This window comes from Phytophthora ramorum (genome assembly GCF_020800215.1).
Source record: "Phytophthora ramorum isolate Pr-102 chromosome Unknown Phyram_PR-102_s0001, whole genome shotgun sequence".
Lineage (NCBI taxonomy): Eukaryota > Oomycota > Peronosporomycetes > Peronosporales > Peronosporaceae > Phytophthora > Phytophthora ramorum.
The window spans coordinates 566,665-589,492 of record NW_027150647.1 but is presented as its reverse complement, the minus strand read 5'-3'; the positions used below and the strand labels follow the sequence as shown (position 1 = coordinate 589,492).

The window sequence follows — 22,828 nt, the reverse complement described above, 5'->3', positions numbered from 1 at the left end:
ATGCACGATAGACATGGTGTTGTTGATATTGTAGTGTCACTCAAGTGAAGTGACCTGACTTAGTGATAGAAACAATACGGTAGTTCTTCCTCCCCTTCAAGGTCAATCGACCCAGACTTGCAGCGGACGATGCCGATCGTGTACGCGCTCGTGTCGCGCGAGAAGACGGTGCTGGCCGAGTACACGGCCACGTCGGGCAACTTCCCGACGGTCACGCGCGTGCTGCTGGCCAAGATCCCGGTGGCGGACGGGCGCATGTCGTACGTGTACGACCGCCACATCTTCCACTACATCGTGGAGCGCGGCGTGACGTTCCTGTGCATGGCGGACGACGACCTGAAGAGGCGCGTGCCCTTCCTGTTCCTGGAGGACATGAAGAACGGCTTCCAGGCCATGTACGGCGAGCGCGCGCTCACGGCCATCGCCTTCGCCATGAACGACCAGTTCCAGCACGAGATCCGGCGCCTGCTCGACTACTACAACGCCAACCCGGACGCCGACTCGCTCTCGCGGGTCAAGCAGCAGATCGACGACGTCAAGGACATCATGGTGCAGAACATCGACAAGGTGCTGGACAGGGGCGAGAAGTTCGAGCTGCTCGTGGACCGCACGGACAAGCTCAGCCGCCAGTCGGTCAAGTTCGAGCGCTCGTCCACGCAGCTGCGCAAGTCCATGTGGAGACGCAACGTCAAGCTCTGGCTGCTGCTCGTGCTCGTCGGTCTCTTTGTCATTTACCTCGTCATCTCCATGGCCTGCGGCTTCGACTTGAGTGGCTGCTCGGGCAAGCGCGACGACGCGTGAGCTCTCTACTAACAAGTTGCTTGCGTTTGGTCAAAAAGGTTAGTCGTTCTTCTATCTATTCATCTACTTCTATCTGTTGGTGTCTTGTGTATGAGGTGCTGGAGGCTACGACGCAAAGTCCAGTGCGCGGTCGAAGTTCGTCTCGGACGTGCTGCGGACGCCGTGGTGCCAGTGGCTCTCGACGTTGGCGTGCAATGCCGCGGTCACTGCTTTGTAAATGGCCTCATCTCGTCCCAAGAAGTGAACCATCACGAACTGGCAGCCCGTGAAGGCTAGCGCCTCCTTCGCCACATCAACATTCGGACTCTGCACAGCACGCGCCAGACGCGTGAACACACGGCGCTGCAGCACCTCCGTCGGATCCACTTGGTGGAGCGGCGGACCTGACATGATAACTCGCGCCACCATTCGGATGGCACCCACTTCCTGCTTCGGGTAGCGCGTCGGCCACGCGCTCAGCAATCGCTTCAGCAGCGGACCCGTCACCGAGGGCATGTACGCGACAAACTGACCTGCACAGCTGATGAGCTCCTCATCGTCCGAGCCCGCAGGGTCGACCCCGTGTGCACGCCAGAGCGAAACGAGGCTGGCCACGCAGTTGCGGACGAGTTCCTTCCGCTGCTCCTCCTGTTCCTGAGCCGCGTCCGAGCCCTCCGGAGGTGGTGTCTCTAGTAAGCTCTCCTCCACGTGCTCAATCGAGTATCGGAGAAACTCGGTGAAGCCATGTCCGTGGTCGTGCATGTGGTCTGTGATTACTTTCGTCGACGTCTTCTCGACGCCAAGTGTGTGAGCTCGAGCCGCGACCGCCAGCACGTACTCCACGCGCAGCGCTGTAGCGTCCGCAAGAGCTCGCGCGAGGTGCAGCCTTTTCGTCGGACAGCTCTTGTGGATGGCGCGCACGATGTCGAGTCGAGCGCTGGCTGTGCGGAAGTCCTCGAAGCGCAGTGCGGTCACAAGCGCATGCATGAACTTGGGTGTGATCAGGCTGTCCGCTGCCGCAGCAGGAGAGACCGCAGTCGAGAGAGACGACGGCGCGTGGAGATTGAGCTGGTCCCTGAAGAGTGCGTTGGCGAGTCCCCGCTTGACAAAGTCCTCGTTGGGTTCGTCTGTGTCTGTGCCCGTGTCATCTCCAAACGCACTGAGAGCCTGTCGAGGGCGATTGCGTCGCCCTTCACTGCGTGCGAACAGCGCCTTGAAGATCGTGTCAATGACATCGTCGCGGCTGGCCACGCGCTGCGGCAATCGCTTCTGCTGGCTGAAGAGCGTGAGCTGCTGGGGAAGGCGCTTCCTGCCGTCTCTGGGTACACGTCCTCTGCGTCCGGATCTACCTCCGTTTCCTGCTCTGCGGCTGATTCCTGCAGTTCCGTCGACGTGAGCGACAGTTTGCGTCGGTGTCGCTCGTGCATCGACACTGCAGCAGCCTTGGCCGATGGCGGCGCCTGTGTCTGTTTGTTCAGCGACTTGGTCCCCATCCTCTGTCGTCTGGGCTTGGCGGGGGCGCTCTCGCTGCCGCTGCGAGTTGCCGCAGGAGCGCTCGCTTGCTGGTTCTTCTTGGCCGCCGCCTCCATGTTCTTGTGGAGTTTGGCGGCCGCCGCAGCTGTGGCCGAGCGTCTCGAGCGTCGTCCAGAGCCCACGGTGGTCGCAGCAGCAGACGAAGATGACGGAGAAGCTGCGCGCGCGCTGGGTCCGCGTCGCTCCGTTACGAACGCCATCGAGCGCTTGGGCGGCTGCGGCTGCGGCTGTTGACTGGTGCGTTGCGAGGCTGGCACGAACACGGGCGCCGAGAGCGATAGGCTCGCGCGGCCGAAGCGCTTCTCCAGCTCGTCTTCGTCCAGGCTGCGTTCACGGTCCCGCTGGCGGCGCACGCGGCTGGCGCGCAGCTTAGAGCCGCCGTCTCCGGCCGCTGCGTTCCCTGCGCGGCGCATGTCGATAAAGGAATGGCTACGCACGCGGCCGAAATGGCTTGGAATGGGTAAGGCATAGCGTTTTCAAGTACATTATATGTGGTGCACACATAAAATAACTCTAGAAACGGATACTAGTATTCACTTTGGAAGACGTTAAGAAAGGCAACACGCTGCAGCAAGTTATGAGTCTTCTCGGCGTCGGACAACTTGTTCTTGGACAAACTTGACGATTACACTGTAGGCGGCTCTGACTCCTATTGAGACGATGTTGCAGAGGAATGCCCCAATGGAAAACCAGCAGGTAGCCATTTCGAGCGAACGCAAAGCGCAGCAACACTAGCGGCGCCGTCATGAAAGTGCTGTACGCACTGACGGAGGGCGCGACTTGCCTTGACCGTCAAGTTGGCGACATGCCCACCGCAGGAAGTTACACCGAGAACGTCCGTTGTGATTGAGGGCAGGCAATGCCGGTGGTTGAACGGCAGCTGCGAACCTCGGCGTGGAACATGGCAAAGCTCGAAGCCGCGTCCTGAGTTCAGGTGTGTTGGTCTCTCCTTCCCGCGGAGCTTCGTTGGGGTTGGTACGAGCAGGACTCCCAGCGCCTTCTTTATTCCCGTCCATTTTACCACTCGATGCAAGCAATGCTTGCCAAGCATTACTCCGCCCCATCGAAATCGGCAGCCATACGGAGTGGCGACAAGTTGAGTCTTTTGCCAAGGCTGTTGTCCATCCATCGAGCGAAGCCGCCGGTGTCCACGTCCGTTTCCTTCGCTATAATAGAGGAACGCGTCAAGGCCAAGCACGGTGAGCTCTGTCCCCATCAGAGACTGACAACTCGGGTCTTGAGCCTAGCCAGACGCATCGTCTGGTTGTATTGACCTCTGTCCCCTACACCGTGAGTCGCAGTACACGCGCGTTTCAGCCTCTACAGCTCTCCTTCTGCTCGCTGTAACGCCAGCCCATTGCTCATGACGAGGCTGCAGAAACAGCGATCTCTCTCGAGCGCGAGCGCGGGCGGCGTCGGCCGCGCCTCCACCAACTCGCGGGGCTCGCTGCAGACGTCCAAGGAGTACGTGGCGCGCGCACAGCAGTTCGCGGACGCGCGCGTGCACGAGACGCTGCAGAGATACCACAGCAACCGCGCGGCGGGCGCCGTGGACCGCGCGCAGTGGAAGTTGGCCAGGGGCGGCGGTCGGCATGACGCCATTGCGTGCTACAAGAAGGTCTCGGCCCGGGGCGTGTTCGGCGGCCTGCGCCTCCAGCGGACCAAGCGCGGTCAACCGGACGCCGCGCGCATGACTATGAGCGCCAAGAGCGCGTCATCCGTGGCCGTCTCGGAACAGGCCGAGTTGCTGGCGCTGGGCGTCGTGCCCGGCACGCTCGAGGATGTACTGCACGGCACCGTCAACCTCACCCCCGAGGCCATGCAGATCGAGAGCGCGCACGCGCAGTGCGACCTGCTGGACAGCCGCGTGCTGGCCGCGCTCGTGGCGCCGTCGACTGCCGCGCCGTTCCGCTCGCTCACGCTCAAGTGGGCACTGCGGCACCACGAAGTGCTGTCCCGACACCGAGACTACGTGTACCTGGAGGCCACAGGCGTGCTGCGCGACCCGCAGGACAGCGGCGCGCGCGTGGGCTATCACCTCGTGCACTCAGTCACACTACCGTCAGCGCCCGAGCTCGCGCCGGAGATGCAGATCGTGCGTGGTCACTTGTCCTACTGCTACCTCTTCCGCCAGCACAGTGAGCACGAGGTCGAGCTCTTCTTCCACGGGGGAATGCTGCCGCGCGGCGGCGCGAGGGACCGACTGGCCTTCTCACTCACGGCCGAGGCCGTGTTGGCCTCGCCCAGTACCATCGAGTGTGCCATGATGAAGAAGCTGGCCTTCTCGCTGCGTACCAAGCAGCCGACGGCTCTCCGTCCGCCGTCGCTGCCGCTGGACGACACGCAGGGACGCAAGAGCACGTTCGCCAGCAGCATGTTCCGCGCCTCGATGACGTTCGACAGCAGTCGAAGCAGTATGAGTTTCGGTGCAGGGGGCGGGGTCAGTCCCTGCCGCGTGTGTCATCGACCCGTGCGCGCGTTCTTCGGGGGGAAAGTGACGTGCTGCGAACTGTGCGAAGAGCCTGTGTGTACGCGCTGCAAGGTGAGCAAGAAGGTGTTCGTGTTCGAAGGCGGCGTCTTCCATCCACAGAAGATGGACTTCTGCTCCGAGTGCGTCGTGTCCACGAACCGCCTGAACGCGGGATGGGTGGCGTCACAGGAACTGACTGGCGCTGCCAACCAGGTGCGCTTGAGCGAGCGAAGCAGCTCGTCGGAGGAGGACTTTGGCGCCAAGTCCCAAGCAAGTCTAGGCACGTCGTCTTGGAGCGGCGGCATGTCGCGCATCGACGAAGGCCGCGCCACCATGTCATCGGACGGCCCGATGGGGCATTCGGCACCTCAATCGGTCGTGTGGCTCCCCACGGACCACTTGCACCCGCGCCTCACTACGGTCGACCCCATGGAGGTGGAAATGGAGGACGACCACGCAAGTGACAACGGACCCCAGAATAAAGGGTATGACCGACTTGAAGACGACAGCTTCATCGACACTGAAGCGTTTGTGACGCTAGATGACGACGACGACCGCTTTGATAGCGACGACGCCATTCCCATGATCGACATCCCATCCGAGGACGAGGAGGACGAGTTCGAGAGCGAGGGAACGCTCTCGCGGCATGCGGTGGACCTCATCTACGTCTCAGAGAGCTCATAGGGAAGCTTTGTGGACCGAGGGCAGTCAGCTAAACGGACCAGCAAGTATTATTTAACGAGAAAAATGCGTAATGAACTAGTGAATGCTTAAAGCAAACGTATCGCCACCAGTCTACACGGGGATCTTGCGTTTGTGGCGTTCTTGAAGCAGCTTTCTCATTCGGACGGCGTACTCTTCCCAGCAAGGCCAATCGGACGGGTGCAGCTCCTTCGCAGCCAGCAATCGCTCGCGCTCAGCAGTTGCTAGCGCGTTTTCCTTCCGGCGACTTTGACTCTTCATGAGCAACAGCACCAGCTCAGCAACATGCCGCGTGGTGAGCTGTGGAGGCGCCGATGGAGTACTAGATAACGTCGCCGCTTTGTCATCGCCGGTGGCTGCGGCGGAGGCACTTCGTATCCGCACGTTGACCGTCTCCGACAGCACAAGAGTGTCGGGGTCTGTTTGTGCTTCGGTAGCTGTCCACATGGTCTTTAGCTGCTCTGCGTCGACTGCCGCGGCTCTCAACGGCAACGTCTGCGTGGCGATCCGGCCCAGGACCAAGAGCTTGCACGTGGCAGCGGTGCATTCCTGCAGCATTTGGTGAGAAAACTATCTAGCGCTGAAGACAGAGACCAGCGTCCGAACCTGAGGGCTCAAGTGAACTTGGATGGAGGCAGTCTCCGCGGCCGCGAGAATACCGAGTGCCGGCCGCACGCGGAGCTTGCGGGGCGCTGTGCATTGCACCTTGAAGAGCACTGCCACGTCCGACGCATTGCGCAGCAACAGCACACGCTGCCGTTGCTCTGGAGGCGAGAACTCGAGCGGTTCGCTTCGACCTTCGTACGCGAGCTCCATCGGGTTTCAAGCACTAACTAAAGCCGCTGCTGCATCATCGCATGAACAGGACTCAGCATGAACTGTTCGTTGGTCGAAGGACCTTCAGGAGACTTAATTAGGGCTGCCTGGCTAGCAAACGCCCAGCAGGCTTATCTGCTGCCGAAAGCCAACCAACCTTCGCCGGTAAAGCCATCAGCACACGACATTGCCTCTACACGCTGTTGATCATGTGCGCAATGGCCTCAGCGCGAAACGTATCGGACTCGACATAGGCGAGCTCTGTCACGTTCGCGTCGAACACGATGTTTTGCGGGTCGTCAAGCGTGTACTCGGGCCACGTGAGAGCCGTGACTGCAGCGAAGAAGACAGAGTCAGTTTGGAAACCTCAACATCGTAGCAGTTAAACATACCTCCAGACTCGCTGGGCGTCTGATCCACAATGAAGCTCGCCCACATGCGGGTCATCAACCGAGCTAGTTGGCTGTAGCTCTCGGGTTTGTTCAGGAACGGGTCCGTAGCGACGGAGTTGTTGTAGCCATCGCCGAGCAGGTTGTAGAACACAAAGGCGACCTCGGTGAAGTGCGTCGAGCCGAGATACTGCGAAACACCAGCGGGCAGCACGTTGAACATGTAGCTATAGCTCGAGACGTTGCTGCTTGCCCAGATCTGCGACATAAAGCGGCGTGGGGCATGCATGGTGCTGTCGCCTGCGTACGAGGATACTCGCTTGTACATGTATCCGTAGCTCGTGTCATTGCCTGGACGTCCCCGAAGAGTGCCGGGGATACCGATTTCAGGAATGTCTGGGTAGAGCTCCAGCAGGATGTTCGCCTCGCCTTGGCTGTAGCCCTTGGCCACGAAATACTCGAAAACCTCTTCACTCGAGTCGATACCTGTCTGGCCAAACGCCGTGCCCTCGTCGTGGTTTGCTCCGAGAAGGATCGGCACATGGACAAACTTGCCTTCGCTCAAAAGGGCTGGGCCAGTGTCCTGGATGTAGTCACCGTCAACAACTGGACCCCAAGACGCCGACGCGGCCACCGAGCTGTTCAAGATCGCCGATAACGTGTCCACAGGAACATGACGCAGGCAGTGCAGAGTGTCCTCAGCAGAGCTGCAGTTGACTGCTGCGGTAATGTTGTCGTAAGTAGACGTCCCAAGTCGAAGCGTTCGTGTAGGCCGTGGGGATGTACTTGACCGGCGAGCCTGACTGCATGATAGGCACTCCGGAAAAGGCCGTCGTCGCGACCGCCATAGGCAATTAGCTGGTACGAGACGCCTCTGGCTCCGGCACTTTCGCCCCAGATCGTCACTTTGCTGGTGTCGCCGCCGAACGCTGCGATGTTCTCCTGCACCCAGTGCAGTGCCAGACGTTGGTCTCGGAAGCCCAGGTTCGTTACACCAGCCTCCTTGACTGCAGTGCCCCACAGAAACCCGAACGCCTGCAGACGATAATTAAAGCTGACTCCGATGAACGGCTTCCCCGCTTGCGCAGCTTCATTCACGATGTACGAGAGGTTGTAGCGAGGGTCGCGAGAACCGCCTTCCGTGAATCCACCACCGTGAATCCACACAGCAACCGGAAGCTCGGCACCTTCCGCGATGCCACTCGGACGCACTACGTTGATCGTCAGGCAGTCCTCCGAGATCACGTTGCCCAGAACCCACTGGTCGCTGCCGTAGCCGTAGCACTCTGGAGAGTACTCCGTCGCGTTCTTGGAGTCCGACCACGTCGAGTTCAACGGCTCCGGGTTGCGGAAGCGGAGGTCTCCGACGGGAGGCTGTGCGTAGGGCATACCGAGGAAGAGGTCTTGGTCGTAGGTGTCTTGGTAGACGCCGTAGTAGGATCCATTCTTGACGGTGACCGTGGGTGGGTTGGCTGCAGAAGCTGTCGCTAGCAGGAGTGCCGCAACAAAGGAGGGCCGTACAGGACGCATTCTTGATCGTAGCTTATCCGGCTTGGTGTAGAGTCGCTTGTAGCTTGGTGTGAGCTACAGCTGGGAAATTCAAGAATGGCTGAGCTCCAGTACCTGTATGCGCGAATGAAGAGCTCGAGCGTTCCCACCGAACTGCAACATGATGCGTAAAAGTTGTGAAGGTTAAAAGAGGCTCAACCAGTGAAATAGGGTCTCGCCATGCTAGGTTACCTTCCTGTGATGGTATTGTCCAAGCCATTTTTGGTTCAATAGGGGATTGATCGTAGGGAGGAGAACACGCACACAGTGCAACTGACACAGCCAGACGGCGAACACGTGAGCCCGCGGAATCTGATCCGGCGTCTAGTGCATGTGTGGGCGAACACTCCACGCGAAGGTGGCCTCGTTGACGCCTCTGTTGCGGCTAGATTCCTTCCCGTCGCCGTCGACTTCAACTTGCCGCTGCCTCGTCACATTTCTGAAATGGTACCGTAATCCGCTCCGAGGAGTGATCATCTTCTTCAACCACGTCATCTGCTGCCGACCCTGTTTCCTGCGGCACCGTTGCTTTCAGTGAGCCTCTCCGCTGGTGGTCGAAGTAGGAGGCCTAGCACATACAAGACAAACCCAAGATGGAGAGGCAGGCTAAGCGACGCTGATATTATCTTCTGCACATTGCTACAGTCTTGCTTCGCCGCTCGGCCCGCTGCAAACTCACCACACACACCAACGAGCTTAGAGCTGCACATGGCCGGTGAACACGGCCTCCTCCGCGTTCTTGCTGATGTACACCGCACGCTCGCCCTTCGCCAGCTCCCAGCTCGTCGTGTTCGTGTTGTAGAAGCTCAGCTGCTTCTCGCGGACGCCGATGCTCACGGTCGTGCTCCCGCCGGCCTCCAGCTCCACGTTCGCGAACCCAGCCAGCACCGTCGCAGCGAACTGCACGTCCGGATACGCCGTCGCGGCGTCAGCTGGCGGGCCGATGTACACTTGCGGCACCTCCACGCCCTTCACGCTTCCGGTGTTCGTCACCGTGAACGACACGCTGAAGACGGCCTCGGCGTCGTCCGGACTGCACGACACCTCGTAGTTCAGACCATCGCTGCTCTGCTGCTGCGCGGAGCTTGCCGCCGCGAAGTTCGGGCTGCTGTAGTCGAACGTCGTGTAGCTGAGACCGTAGCCGAACGGGAACAGCACGCTCGTGTTCGTGTGCACGTACCAGCGGTAGCCGTTGTTGAGGCCCTCGCTGAACGTCGCGTTGCCGCTCTCCGTGGCCACGCGCTCCGGGTAGTCCGGGTTGCGGGTCATGGTCGAGTCCAGGCTTGCAGGGTACGTCACGGGCAGCCGGCCTTGTGGCACGTTGTTGCCCAACAGCAGGTCCGCCGTGGCCCAGCCGCCCTCCTGGTTCGGGTACAACATCTCCAGCACAGCCGCCACGTCGGCCAGCCACGGCATCAGCACGGGCTCAGCGTTGTTCAACACCACCACCGTGTTCGGGTTCACAGCCGCCACCTTCGCCACCAACTCGTCCAGGCCGTCGTCCAGCGTCAGACCCGTCTCGGCGGGGCTGTTGGCGAACGCGAACACGATGGGCGTGTCGACCTCCTTGGCGATGTCGACGGCGAGCTGGATGTTGGCAGCGCGCTGGGCGGGCGTCACCCAGCTCAAGCGCACGGACGTCGGCTCGTCGATCAGACCAACCATGTACGCCTCCAGGTCGTGCCAGCCTTCCTCCAGGTACACGTACGACTTGATGTTGTCCCAGTTGTCGCGGGTGGCGATCGAGTTACTCCACGGCTTCACGCCGCCATCACCGTACAAGCGGTAGCCTTCACCAACTTCTGTGCCGTTGATGCTGAAAGTGCCGATGGCGAAGATGGAGCCGTAGTCTGGGTTCGAGTGGTTCTCCCAGTTCGGGATGGCACGCGCGAACGAGAACGTATAGTAGCCGTCCGTCTCCGCGTACACTTGTCCTTGCCACGTGTACGACGCGTTCTTGGCCAATGCAGACGTGCCCGTGAAGTACACGATCTCGTCGGTCGAGGAGCCGCCCAAGGAGTCGTTGCGGCTTAGTCCGGCATCTCCGTTCAGGTTGCGCAGGTGGGTGGACGGGATGATGGTGCCCTCCTGGTCCACGCCCACAGCGTTCGCGACGTCCTCTCCGAGACGAGACTTCAGAGCCTCCAGCGTCGAGATCTGGCGCTCCGGGATGCCGTACGCGCGCTCGGCAAAGTTCGTGCCGTGCGTGTACTGCACTCCGTTGGGGACCGATGACCGCGATGGACGAACCCGCCGCAATGGGCAACGTGCCGTTGTCGTTCTTGAGCAGGATGCCCGACTTGACGGCGATGTCGTACGAGATCTGGGCGTGGTCCTCCACCACGTCCTGCGGCAGCGGCGACGACCCCTCGGTGGTGGTGCCCAGCAGGCCGAACTCGTCGTACTTGGCCAGGATGTGACCCACGGCGCGGTTCAGGTACGACTCGCTTAGATTGTGCGAGACGTAGATGTAGTCGTACAGCGCGTCGTAGTACGAGCCCGTCGGCATCTCCAGGTCCATGCCGGCGATGAGACTCTCGGCGGTCGAGTGTGTGGCCCCCCAGTCGCTCATCACGATGGCGGAGCTGTTGTAGTCGTTGCGCACCGTGTTGAACAGCGGCTCGTACTGGCAGGCCGGGATGCCGTTGATCTGCGCGTACGAGCACATGAGCGTGGCGGCGTTGCCTTCCTGCAGGAGCGTGCCGGGGGCCACCCAGTACAGTTCCTGCAGCGTCTGCAGATCCACGACGCTGTTGGCATCTCCAGCGCTTGCTCCAGTGGACGACGGGCCGATCTGCTTGGCGTTGGCCATGGAGCCCTGGTCCTGCAGACCCGTCACGCCCTGGATACCTAGGCGAGCGTTCAGATACGGGTCCTCACTGTATGACTGCCAGAAGTTGCCCTCCACAGGGTCACGCAGGATGTTCACGCGCGGGGACAGAGCCACCGCCATGTTGAACAGCTTCGACTCTTTGCCCGTGATCACGCCGTGTTGGTAGGCAGCGCTCAGCGACCAGGTGGCTGCAACATTCAGCTGGGTGGGCGACCCCGTGGCGTTCTGGACGATGTTGATGCCGGCCTCGCCATCGGTGAGGCGGATGGCCGGGATGTTCTGCGAGGTGATTGGGACGCTGTAGCCGGCCTGCTGCTGGTCGCCGTCCGAGTCGACGGCGCCGTGGACGAGGCTGACCTTCTCCTCGGCCGTCAGAGCCTCGATGATGGTGTCGACCTTGTTATTGCCTGTGCGCCAGGAGACGGTGGCCAGCGGGTCGCCGGCGCTGACGAGTTGTGTGCAGAGAGCCAATGCGATTCCCCACGTGACGGAGACCATGGTTTGATGAACAGAGCCGATACTCCGAGTGTCTGCGTAAGTTGTCGGAGAAAAGTTTGAGAATGAGCTACGGAGGCTAGCTCTGTGGCAAAATACTTCTGCTCGTGCAGCTATGTATGTCCAAGCTCAGTGTTTACAGGATGGCGAGTATGGGGAGGTGGTCGCAATCAATCGCTGATGCCGTTGAAGGCAACGTGTTTGAGTTTTCAGCACGCGGACTTGATTTATTTTTTGCCAAGGCTCGACTGGCAGACTGCCTGCTATCCAAAGTGCTCTACAAACTTCAAGATGGCTCACCAGTTGCTGGAGACTGGTGTGTGCACGTTTTTGGTCAAACAGGTACCACTTCAACTTGAAGCTCAAAAGTCAAAGATCGGGCGATAACGTGATAGACCGACTAGCGATATACGATGTGGCCCGTCTCCGCCTATGTAAACCGCGTCGAACTTGGCACAGACAATCCTCTCGGTCGTGATATCCTGAGTAGTGATACCCTCCACGGAGAGATATGGGGAGGGCTCCCGATGACCGTCACCAAACAAGCACGAGTCAAATATACCTCTACCCTCTAGTTACTGGTTTGTGATACAAAACACGTCATTATCACTATTCAAAGGTGCTTAACTATTGCTAAGGTCCATTTGGTGCAGGACGTCCGAAGAAGTCGAGCATCGACTTTTGCTGCTTGTGGCCTTGTCTACACGCAAGCTCCTCTCTAAATACTCGCTGCATCGTTCGAAGCCCGATAACGTCCCTTGAACGGACCCCCATCGCACCGGCGGTAACGAAAAGTTGTGCTATCCATTGAAGACGCTCCTTCAGCTCCTCTGTGGACAGGTTTTCGGGCGTTGGATAGGTTGAAGAAGTGCTTTCTTCTTCTTCGTCCTCGATACCGCCATCACCGACATCTTGACCGCACCCATTCTCGCGCTCTGAAGACTCGACCCGGCAGAAATCTTCGTCCGTTGGTTCATCCGCGAGGATGTTCTCGTCCGGTGGGTTCAGCAGCTCTTCAACCGACATCGGATTCGAGGGGTGGAGACGCGTCAGCATCTCTGCCAGCTCGTTCACGATGTCATCCTCCACGCCCGGCTCGGCGTACTCGCACGTGTAGTAGTCAAGCAAGCCAGTCTTCTTCCAGCAGTTACTGAAGACGCTGGGAAGCAGGGCGTTCCAGCTCTCGATGCTCCACAGTACTGCCTGCTGTACGTCGACGCTGTAGAGCTGTTAAGTTCAAATGTACCAATTTTACGGCACATTTCTGCCTTGTAATAACTCCAGCGAGTGATAATGTGGTGGTTCCCGACGCTATCACAAAGGAGAGGATTGTCTGCATTTGTATGCTCGGGATCGGGATCAGCTCCAAGTGCCTGTCAACGGCAACCACGCATCAGCCATATGCCCGCGACTCCATTTCTCTATGCCCGCTGGCAGCAACCGCGGGCCCGCTGCACTGCAGCGGCCACGCGGTCTCCCCCTTCGTGCGGTGCGCTCACACACGCAGAAAGGAATAGTGCGTGTACATGTACAGTGGAGGACTACAGCGTTCTTGCAGCGGCGCTGGGCCAGTATTGAGCGCTATTGGGCAGCACCGCGACTTGGAGAGTTGTCAGACGCATCAGAACGGGAAGTCGTCCATCAGCCGACACTTGATTCAGAGGCGGCATCTTCGCCTTTTCAAATTGAACTTGAACTTCCCGGTGCCGACGAGATCCGTTGCTCAGGTAGCACCGCGCCATACCGGCCGCCCATGGACGGTAGCAAGACTCGGTGGTAAAGCGCAATTCTGTTCGGCGCGTGGTCTCGAAGGAAGTGCCCCTACAGACTGTAGAATACGGCAGAACACTGCAAGCAACCAAGCGCCAGCTCGGAATCGGCTTGCTCGAAGTTTAGCATTATTTAGAGTCGGGCTCCTCCGGCGACGGTCGCCGAAGCAGCGCTCGTACTGTAAAAATACTTCAGCCGAGAGATGCATTTGCGCCCAAGCACCGGCTCGATTCTCTGCTGCAGAGGTCGCAAGCAACCAAAACGAGCGTCTGGTAGGCCACGCGTTGCTGCCGAGCTTTCAGGCCGACTGTAGAAACGTGCAACGAGTCATCGTTTCGACAGTGAGCGACGAACTTGGCACTTCAACCTGCGTGGTTGCAGCATGGTGAGGCCCGTCATCAGGCAACCACAAACGATGATGCGAGGTCCCGGATTTCTACAGCGCGAAAGCAAAGTACACGTCCTCACACTGAGCGGAGCAAAGTGCTCGTTGTAGGATAGCTTCTTCATTCAACAATTTGGGGTCTGGTGCCTACCACAGCTTCCCCCTGAAGCAATTCACACGATGAGACCGCTCGCATACACCCTCGCCATCGGGTCGCTTCTCGCTGCGTTCTCTTCCGCCAGCGACTCGCCCACGGTCACCGTCAAGAATGGATCCTACTACGGCGTTTACCAAGACACCTACGACCAAGACCTCTTCCTCGGTATGCCCTACGCGCAGCCTCCCGTCGGAGACCTCCGCTTCCGCAACCCGGAGCCGTTGAACTCGACGTGGTCGGACTCCAAGAACGCGACGGAGTACTCTCCGGAGTGCTACGGCTACGGCAGCGACCAGTGGGTGCTGGGCAACGTGATCTCGGAGGACTGCCTGACGATCAACGTAGTGCGTCCGAAGGGCATCGCGGAAGGTGCCGAGCTTCCGGTTGCTGTGTGGATTCACGGTGGTGGATTCACGGAAGGCGGTTCTCGCGACCCTCGTTACAACCAGTCGCATATCATTAAGGAGGCTACCGATGCCGGTATGCCGTTCATCGGTGTCAGTATCAATTACCGCCTTCAGGCGTTCGGCTTCTTGTGGGGCACGGCCGTCAAGGAGGCTGGCGTGTCGAACCTTGGTCTGAAGGACCAGCACCTCGCGTTGCACTGGGTGCAAGAGAACATCGCAGCGTTCGGCGGCGACACCAGCAAAGTGACGATCTGGGGCGAAAGTGCTGGCGCTATGAGTGTCGGCTACCAACTTCTTGCCTACGACGGCCGCGACGACGGTCTCTACAGCGCCGCCATCATGGAGTCGGGTGCTCCAGCCAAAGTACCCTCAACGTACTTGAACAAGACTGAGTGGGATGTGTACTACAACAACATCACTTCGGCGGCCAACTGCAGCTCCGCTGCCGACACGCTGGACTGCTTGCGTCAGGTGCCGATCGATACGCTGTCGTCGATCTTTAACAGTTCTGTCGGCGTCTTCTGCGTCGTACCGTCCGATCATCGACGGCGACTTCCTCACAGATGACGGCCCGACGCTTCTCTCCGACGGCAAGTTCGTACATGTGCCGATCCTTCACGGTGTGAACAACGACGAAGGCTCGGCTTTTGGTGCAGCCGGAGCCACGGTGAGCACGACGGAGGAGTTCGTGTCTTTCTTGACCGACTCGATGGGCGAGACGGAGGAAACGGCTGCCATCCTCACCGAAGTGTACCCTGACATCCCGGAAATCGGCGTCCCGGGGACCATGCACGGCCGCCCCGCCACTGACTCTGGCTACGGCGTCATGTACAAGCGTGCTGCTGCCTACGGCGGTGATGCGGTGATGCACGCCCCGCGTCGTTATTTGTCGGAAATCTGGGCTGCCAACGACCTCCCGAGCTACAGCTACGTCTTCAACGTACTCACGGCCGGCAACGACGAGTACATTGGCGCGACGCACTTCACCGAGGTCGCCTTTGTGTTCTACAACCTGCTCGGCGACGGCTACAACAACTCGGTGGCCACAGACCCGTTCCTGAACAAGCCTGAGAGCTACAAGCAGCTCGCTCGTGTCATGACCCGCATGTGGGCGAGCTTCATCGTGCACGGGAACCCGAACGAGAACGGTGTGACGGCTCTGGAGTGGCCCGAGTACACGTCCGACAGCGCTCAGAACATCGTGTTCGACGCCAACGTGACGGAGCTCGCCTACGTCGCGCCGGACACGTACCGTGCCGAGGGCATCGCGTATCTGACGAGCCTGTATAATGCGACGGCCTAAGTAGGTTTCTGTGTTGTGTTTGACGAGTGGCAATACGTACTTCATCCTAAGGTCGTAATAAGCGAAGAATAAGAGTGTTTTAGCTTTGTGATACTGCGAGCTTGGGGAGCAAATACATGTAAGCTTATCTGTAAGTTGCCTTCTCTTGAGGTCTCAGCAGAAGAGCCTTTTTGAACGGGAGGAGCGAGAAGATTTCCTGAAGTTGAAGTTGACCGCTGAGTCAGCAAAATCTCAGAGCTATGCAAATGGCAACAAATGGGTAGAAACAGACCGGAATTAGATCAGGAGGCGCTTGTGTGCTACATATACATGCAAATGTAAGAGAGAGAGAGAGAGGCAGGTTGATCTATTTAGTTGTTAGTACTTCTAGATGCCTGATTGATCCTTAGCCTGGTTAGCAACGCCGGTTCCTCATTCGAGTGCGGTGGTTGTACGGGGCTTGTCCTTCTTGTAGACTGCTCTCGTGGTGGTTCTTCAAAAGCTGCACAGCATAGAAGCAACCAGGTCCCTTCTAGTATCATGTCTGGGCGTCGGCGTTCCCGCTTAGCCAATGCTTTCACTTGTCGAAGCCCTGTTGCCCAGAATTCTTGTGTGCTCTGCTCCAGTTTGATCTCTTCGTGCTGAAAGATGACTCGGTTCCTCTGCATCCATAGCATGGTGATGCAGACGCTGCTCATGATGCGCCATAGCCGTTTCCATTGTGTGACTATCTCTTCTTCCGTGTCTGGATATTCTTTTCTGAGTCTCACCGCTGTCACTGCTGACATTGATGGTGCTTTCCTGTTGGCACAGTTTGCCATCACGAGCTCCAGCTGCTTCCCACTCCATTTTTCCTCCATCCAGTGTCCGATGAGTTTCTGCCAACAGGCTTGTGCCGCTGGGCAGCTCCAAAAGATATATACATGCAAATGTATCAACCCCGACGAGCAGCGAAGCGCCTCGTCCTCAGCCAGTTCGAGAGTCGCGTCTATGAGCTGATACCTTGCGGCGGGACTAATCCGCAGATGGCAAGCATAATCCCCCAAGCGGGTCAAACTGGTTATGCTTGAATAACGCACTTCAACTTGGCCACAACATGCAGCCATGTCCTCAACACATCCATGAGCGGCGCCTTCGCCTCCGTAGCTCATTCTCAAACTTTTCTCCGACAACTTACGCAGACACTCGGAGTATCGGCTCTGTTCATCAAACCATGGTCTCCGTCACGTGGGGAATCGCATTGGCTCTCTGCACACAACTCGTCAGCGCCGGCGACCCGCTGGCCACCGTCTCCTGGCGCACAGGCAACAACAAGGTCGACACCATCATCGAGGCTCTGACGGCCGACGAGAAGGTCAGCCTCGTCCACGGCGCCGTCGACTCGGACGGCGACCAGCAGCAGGCCGGCTACAGCGTCCCAATCACCTCGCAGAACATCCCGGCCATCCGCCTCACCGATGGCGAGGCCGGCATCAACATCGTCCAGAACGCCACGGGGTCGCCCACCCAGCTGAATGTTGCAGCCACCTGGTCGCTGAGCGCTGCCTACCAACACGGCGTGATCACGGGCAAAGAGTCGAAGCTGTTCAACATGGCGGTGGCTCTGTCCCCGCGCGTGAACATCCTGCGTGACCCTGTGGAGGGCAACTTCTGGCAGTCATACAGTGAGGACCCGTATCTGAACGCTCGCCTTGGTATCCAGGGCGTGACGGGTCTGCAGGACCAGGGCTCCATGGCCAACGCCAAGCAGATCGGCCCGTCGTCCACTGGAGCAAGCGCTGGAGATGCCAACAGCGTCGTGGATCTGCAGACGCTGCAGGAACTGTACTGGGTGGCCCCCGGCACGCTCCTGCAGGAAGGCAACGCCGCCACGCTCATGTGCTCGTACGCGCAGATCAACGGCATCCCGGCCTGCCAGTACGAGCCGCTGTTCAACACGGTGCGCAACGACTACAACAGCTCTGCCATCGTGATGAGCGACTGGGGGGCCACACACTCGACCGCCGAGAGTCTCATCGCCGGCATGGACCTGGAGATGCCGACGGGCTCGTACTACGACGCGCTGTACGACTACATCTACGTCTCGCACAATCTAAGCGAGTCGTACCTGAACCGCGCCGTGGGTCACATCCTGGCCAAGTACGACGAGTTCGGCCTGCTGGGCACCACCACCGAGGGGTCGTCGCCGCTGCCGCAGGACGTGGTGGAGGACCACGCCCAGATCTCGTACGACATCGCCGTCAAGTCGGGCATCCTGCTCAAGAACGACAACGGCACGTTGCCCATTGCGGCGGGTTCGTCCATCGCGGTCATCGGTCCCAACGGAGTGCAGTACACGCACGGCACGAACTTTGCCGAGCGCGCGTACGGCATCCCGGAGCGCCAGATCTCGACGCTGGAGGCTCTGAAGTCTCGTCTCGGAGAGGACGTCGCGAACGCTGTGGGCGTGGACCAGGAGGGCACCATCATCCCGTCCACCCACCTGCGCAACCTGAACGGAGATGCCGGACTGAGCCGCAACGACTCCTTGGGCGGCTCCTCGACCGACGAGATCGTGTACTTCACGGGCACGTCTGCATTGGCCAAGAACGCGTCGTACACGTGGCAAGGACAAGTGTACGCGGAGACGGACGGCTACTATACGTTCTCGTTCGCGCGCGCCATCCCGAACTGGGAGAACCACTCGAACCCAGACTACGGCTCCATCTTCGCCATCGGCACTTTCAGCATCAACGGCACAGAAGTTGGTGAAGGCTACCGCTTGTACTGGTGATGGCGGCGTGAAGCCGTGGAGTAACTCGATCGCCACCCGCGACAACTGGGACAACATCAAGTCGTACGTGTACCTGGAGGAAGGCTGGCACGACCTGGAGGCGTACATGGTTGGTCTGATCGACGAGCCGACGTCCGTGCGCTTGAGCTGGGTGACGCCCGCCCAGCGCGCTGCCAACATCCAGCTCGCCGTCGACATCGCCAAGGAGGTCGACACGCCCATCGTGTTCGCGTTCGCCAACAGCCCCGCCGAGACGGGTCTGACGCTGGACGACGGCCTGGACGAGTTGGTGGCGAAGGTGGCGGCCTGTGAACCCGAACACGGTGGTGGTGCTGAACAACGCTGAGCCCGTGCTGATGCCGTGGCTGGCCGACGTGGCGGCTGTGCTGGAGATGCTGTACCCGAACCAGGAGGGCGGCTGGGCCACGGCGGACCTGCTGCTGGGCAACAACGTGCCACAAGGCCGGCTGCCCGTGACGTACCCTGCAAGCCTGGACTCGACCATGACCCGCAACCCGGACTACCCGGAGCGCGTGGCCACGGAGAGCGGCAACGCGACGTTCAGCGAGGGCCTCAACAACGGCTACCGCTGGTACGTGCACACGAACACGAGCGTGCTGTTCCCGTTCGGCTACGGTCTCAGCTACACGACGTTCGACTACAGCAGCCCGAACTTCGCGGCGGCAAGCTCCGCGCAGCAGCAGAGCAGCGATGGTCTGAACTACGAGGTGTCGTGCAGTCCGGACGACGCCGAGGCCGTCTTCAGCGTGTCGTTCACGGTGACGAACACCGGAAGCGTGAAGGGCGTGGAGGTGCCTCAAGTGTACATCGGCCCGCCAGCTGACGCCGCGACGGCGTATCCGGACGTGCAGTTCGCTGCGACGGTGCTGGCTGGGTTCGCGAACGTGGAGCTGGAGGCCGGCGGGAGCACGACCGTGAGCATCGGCGTCCGCGAGAAGCAGCTGAGCTTCTACAACACGAACACGACGAGCTGGGAGCTGGCGAAGGGCGAGCGTGCGGTGTACATCAGCAAGAACGCGGAGGAGGCCGTGTTCACCGGCCACGTGCAGCTCTAAGCTCGTTGGTGTGTGTGGTGAGTTTGCAGCGGGCCGAGCGGCGAAGCAAGACTGTAGCAATGTGCAGAAGATAATATCAGCGTCGCTTAGCCTGCCTCTCCATCTTGGGTTTGTCTTGTACGTGCTAGGCCTCCTACTTCGACCACCAGCGGAGAGGCTCGCTGAAAGCAACGGTGCCGCAGGAAACAGGGTCGGCAGCAGATGACGTGGTTGAAGAAGATGATCACTCCTCGGAGCGGATTACGGTACCATTTCAGAAATGTGACGAGGCAGCGGCAAGTTGAAGTCGACGGCGACGGGAAGGAATCTAGCCGCAACAGAGGCGTCAACGAGGCCACCTTCGCGTGGAGTGTTCGCCCACACATACACTGGACGCCGGATCAGATTCCGCGGGCTCACGTGTTCGCCGTCTGCCTGTGTCAGTTGCACTGTGTGCGTGTTCTCCTCCCCAGGGGCGATCTCCTGAGATCGAGCATTGTTTCCATTGGGATCGTTGGCATCATTGGTATTTTAAAATGCAAGTACAGTTTGATACCGAGCGCACCACCTGGTTGGTCCTAAGAACACAGAGTCCAAGAAATAGGCTAACCACGGCTTGCCCTGCCCTTTGAACTCAGTCCGTTGCAGTGAGGGCATTATTGATAAATGCAATAGCTTCGGCGCGGTAGATGTCCGGCTCAATGTACGCCAAGTCCGTCACGTTGACGTCGAACACGATGTTTTGCGGGTTGTCAAGCGTGTACTCGGGCCACGTGACATTGGCGACTCCGTTGTTGTTGGGCGTCTGGTCCACGATGAAACTCGTCCACATGCGAGTCATCATGCGCGCGAGCTGGGAGAACGTCTCAGGCTCGCTCTTGAACGGGTTGACAGAGACAGCGTTCTCGTACCCGTTGCCGTCGAGGTTGTAGAACACGAACGCGACTTCTTGAAAGTGCGTAGCGCCAGTGTATTGTGTAAGTCCGTTGACCAGCACGTTGAAAACGTAGCTGTAGCTTGTGACGTTGTTGGCTGCCCAGGCTTCAGCCGCGTAACGACGTGGAGCGTGCATGCTGCGGTCGCCCGCGTACGCACAAACCCGTTTGTACATTGCTCCGTACGCGGTATCGTTGCCTGGGTGTCCGTGCAGGGTGCCCGGAATACCGATTTCGGGGATATCCGGGTACAGATCAGCAAGGGCTGCCGCCGATTCCTCACGACTGGTTCGGGAGAAGAGGTACGCTAGGAATTGTTCCGTGGTGTTGACACCACGGGAGCCAAACGCTGTGCCTTCGTCGTGGTTCGCTCCGAGTAGAACAGGCACGTGAACGAATTTGCCCTCGCTCAATAGCACTGCAGTAGCTTCCGGAATGAAGTCGCCATCCACAGTTGGGCTGAAAGGCGCCGAGGAAGAGACAGAGCTGTTGAAGATAGCGGACAGTTCACTAACCGGTACTTGACGGAGGCAATCCAGCGTGTCCGTAACTGAACTGCAGTTGGTGGCGTCCGTGATGTTCTTGTAGTATACGTCAAACGTCGAGGCATTCGTGTAGCTGGATAAAGCACTAGCAGGAGCACCAGATTGCAATATCCCACCACGAAAAAGACCGTCGTCACGCCCGCCGAAGGCGACAAGCTGACTGCCAACGCTTCCAGCGCCGGCACTTTCGCCCCAAATCGTGACCTTGTCCGGGTCGCCGCCGAATGCGGCGATGTTCTCCTGCACCCAGTGCAGCGCTAAACGCTGATCCTTGAGTCCGAGGTTGGCCACACCTGCTTCTTTGACAGCGCTTCCCCACATGAACCCGAAGCCATCTAGACGGTAGTTAATGCTCACACCGATGAAGGGCTTGCCTGCTTGCGTAGCCTCGTTAATGATGCTGGAAAAGTTGTAACGAGGGTCGCGGTTGCCACCTTCGTAGTACCCGCCACCGTGAATCCAAAACCCCACGGGGAGCTTCGCGTCTTCCGCGACGCCACTCGGACGCACTACGTTGATCGTCAAGCAGTCCTCCGAGATCACGTTGCCCAATACCCATTGGTCACTACCGTAGCCGTAGCACTCCGGAGAGTACTCCGTCGCGTTCTTGGAGTCCGACCATGTCGAGTTCAACGGCTCCGGGTTGCGGAAGCGGAGGTCTCCGACGGGAGGCTGCGCGTAGGGCATACCGAGGAAGAGGTCTTGGTCGTAGGTGTCTTGGTAGACACCGTAGTAGGATCCATTCTTGACGGTGACTGTGGGCGAGTCGCTGGCGGAAGAGAACGCAGCGAGAAGCGAACCGATGGTGAGGGTGTACGCTAGCGGTCTCATACGTGGCATCGCTGGAGCACTACTCTGCTGTGAATCACGAAGCAGATTGCAGAATGAACTCGCTTTGGCTCACCGAGCTGATCAAAGATTGCGCGCTCTGGCCTCACCATATCGGTACATGTAGTTGCCTTCATGCGGGTTGAATGAATGAAGCCCGTAAAAGTTGCCACGTGAGCCTCCCTCCCATTGCTGCATGAATCTGCTTCCAAGTTGATGAGTGCTCTCTTGAACTCTGCGTTCCTCACTTTGCAGCTGTACTCGCGGGCGTGGCCGCTTCAACGTCAACTATCTACGGTCCTTGAATTATTCCCGCGTTGGCACCTGATCCCTTCGTGTCTGGTGCGGCCGCTATAGAAGTCGCACAAACCGCCAACGGGATTAGTTGGACGGTAGTGGAAACAGGAGCAGAAGACAACGCCACAGAGGCAGATCGAGCCAAGTTGCGGAGATTCCAGGATACGGGGAGCATTGTGTTCTACGCGCACCCTAGCGTGCATAGTATTCAATGGAGCGTACCGGACAACATAGCGAACAAGCACGTACTCACAGCCCTCAAGCAACAACCATTCCGCAGATGCAAGGAAGCCCAAGCCGGACTAGCAGCCCAAATTGACAAGTTGCACGCGCTAGCAAGAAGTAGTCCTTGGCAAGCGGCGACGCTCCACCAGTCTCCGAAGAAGCTATGGACTCACAGGCGGGAGCTTACAGCTTACCAGGTCTGGGTCTCTTATAGAGTCGCAACAGCGCAGTTGAACCTCTATCACAACGGGCGCCAAGATGACAACAGTTGCCGCAAGCTGCAGGCATGCAAAGGAACAAAAGAAACGTTAGTCCACGTGATGTGGGGCTGTCCGTGCGCTAAAGCGTGTTGGCAGAAGCTCCTCAGTAACTGGACGGGCAAGCACTGGGCAGGAAAAGACATCGAGCGATTCGTCACTAACTGTGCAAGTCGGACAGCACCGGAGCTCGCACAAGGCATAGCAGACCGCTTCAACCGCGAACATCCAGATGATGCACAGAAGTATGCGGCGATCTGGAAAAGGATATGGCACATACTTTGCAGCGTATGCATCACAACGCTATGGATCCAGCGGAACCGCGTCGTGTTCCAACAAGAGGATG

At 59.1% G+C, this 22,828-nt stretch overlaps 10 protein-coding genes across 10 annotated transcripts; 5 read left to right on the top strand and 5 right to left on the bottom strand.

Annotated features, from left to right (window-relative positions):
• Positions 1–129: 129 nt before the first annotated feature.
• KRP23_118 (Vesicle-associated membrane protein 7B) lies at positions 130–801 on the top strand (the record flags this gene model as incomplete). Its single annotated transcript, XM_067882343.1, has 1 exon — positions 130–801. One exon carries the CDS (start codon positions 130–132, stop codon positions 799–801), a length of 672 nt encoding a protein of 223 aa, XP_067750673.1.
• A 105-nt stretch (positions 802–906) lies between these two features.
• On the bottom strand, positions 907–2,726 carry KRP23_117 (Serine/threonine-protein phosphatase 2A 56 kDa regulatory subunit delta isoform; the record flags this gene model as incomplete). Its single annotated transcript, XM_067882232.1, has 2 exons — positions 907–2,070; positions 2,130–2,726. The coding sequence occupies 2 exons, from the start codon at positions 2,724–2,726 to the stop codon at positions 907–909; spliced, it is 1,761 nt and encodes a 586-aa protein (XP_067750672.1).
• A 950-nt stretch (positions 2,727–3,676) lies between these two features.
• Positions 3,677–5,467, top strand: KRP23_116 (uncharacterized protein; the record flags this gene model as incomplete). Its single annotated transcript, XM_067882121.1, has 1 exon — positions 3,677–5,467. The coding sequence occupies one exon, from the start codon at positions 3,677–3,679 to the stop codon at positions 5,465–5,467; it is 1,791 nt and encodes a 596-aa protein (XP_067750671.1).
• A 111-nt stretch (positions 5,468–5,578) lies between these two features.
• Positions 5,579–6,301, bottom strand: KRP23_115 (uncharacterized protein; the record flags this gene model as incomplete). The annotated part of the gene is made up of 2 exons (XM_067882012.1): positions 5,579–6,034; positions 6,092–6,301. The coding sequence occupies 2 exons, from the start codon at positions 6,299–6,301 to the stop codon at positions 5,579–5,581; spliced, it is 666 nt and encodes a 221-aa protein (XP_067750670.1).
• A 193-nt stretch (positions 6,302–6,494) lies between these two features.
• KRP23_114 (Lipase 1) lies at positions 6,495–8,220 on the bottom strand (the record flags this gene model as incomplete). Its single annotated transcript, XM_067881899.1, has 3 exons — positions 6,495–6,634; positions 6,694–7,410; positions 7,509–8,220. 3 exons carry the CDS (start codon positions 8,218–8,220, stop codon positions 6,495–6,497), a joined length of 1,569 nt encoding a protein of 522 aa, XP_067750669.1.
• Positions 8,221–8,934: 714 nt separating this feature from the next.
• Positions 8,935–11,569, bottom strand: KRP23_113 (Beta-glucosidase B; the record flags this gene model as incomplete). Its single annotated transcript, XM_067881786.1, has 2 exons — positions 8,935–10,326; positions 10,418–11,569. The coding sequence occupies 2 exons, from the start codon at positions 11,567–11,569 to the stop codon at positions 8,935–8,937; spliced, it is 2,544 nt and encodes an 847-aa protein (XP_067750668.1).
• A 2,332-nt stretch (positions 11,570–13,901) lies between these two features.
• KRP23_112 (Lipase 1) lies at positions 13,902–15,588 on the top strand (the record flags this gene model as incomplete). Its single annotated transcript, XM_067881675.1, has 2 exons — positions 13,902–14,790; positions 14,849–15,588. 2 exons carry the CDS (start codon positions 13,902–13,904, stop codon positions 15,586–15,588), a joined length of 1,629 nt encoding a protein of 542 aa, XP_067750667.1.
• A 1,192-nt stretch (positions 15,589–16,780) lies between these two features.
• Positions 16,781–18,340, top strand: KRP23_111 (putative beta-glucosidase L; the record flags this gene model as incomplete). Its single annotated transcript, XM_067881562.1, has 1 exon — positions 16,781–18,340. One exon carries the CDS (start codon positions 16,781–16,783, stop codon positions 18,338–18,340), a length of 1,560 nt encoding a protein of 519 aa, XP_067750666.1.
• Positions 18,341–18,446: 106 nt separating this feature from the next.
• Positions 18,447–19,416, top strand: KRP23_110 (putative beta-glucosidase I; the record flags this gene model as incomplete). Its single annotated transcript, XM_067881448.1, has 2 exons — positions 18,447–18,638; positions 18,688–19,416. The coding sequence occupies 2 exons, from the start codon at positions 18,447–18,449 to the stop codon at positions 19,414–19,416; spliced, it is 921 nt and encodes a 306-aa protein (XP_067750665.1).
• A 613-nt stretch (positions 19,417–20,029) lies between these two features.
• On the bottom strand, positions 20,030–21,715 carry KRP23_109 (Lipase 1; the record flags this gene model as incomplete). Its single annotated transcript, XM_067881337.1, has 1 exon — positions 20,030–21,715. One exon carries the CDS (start codon positions 21,713–21,715, stop codon positions 20,030–20,032), a length of 1,686 nt encoding a protein of 561 aa, XP_067750664.1.
• Positions 21,716–22,828: the final 1,113 nt, after the last annotated feature.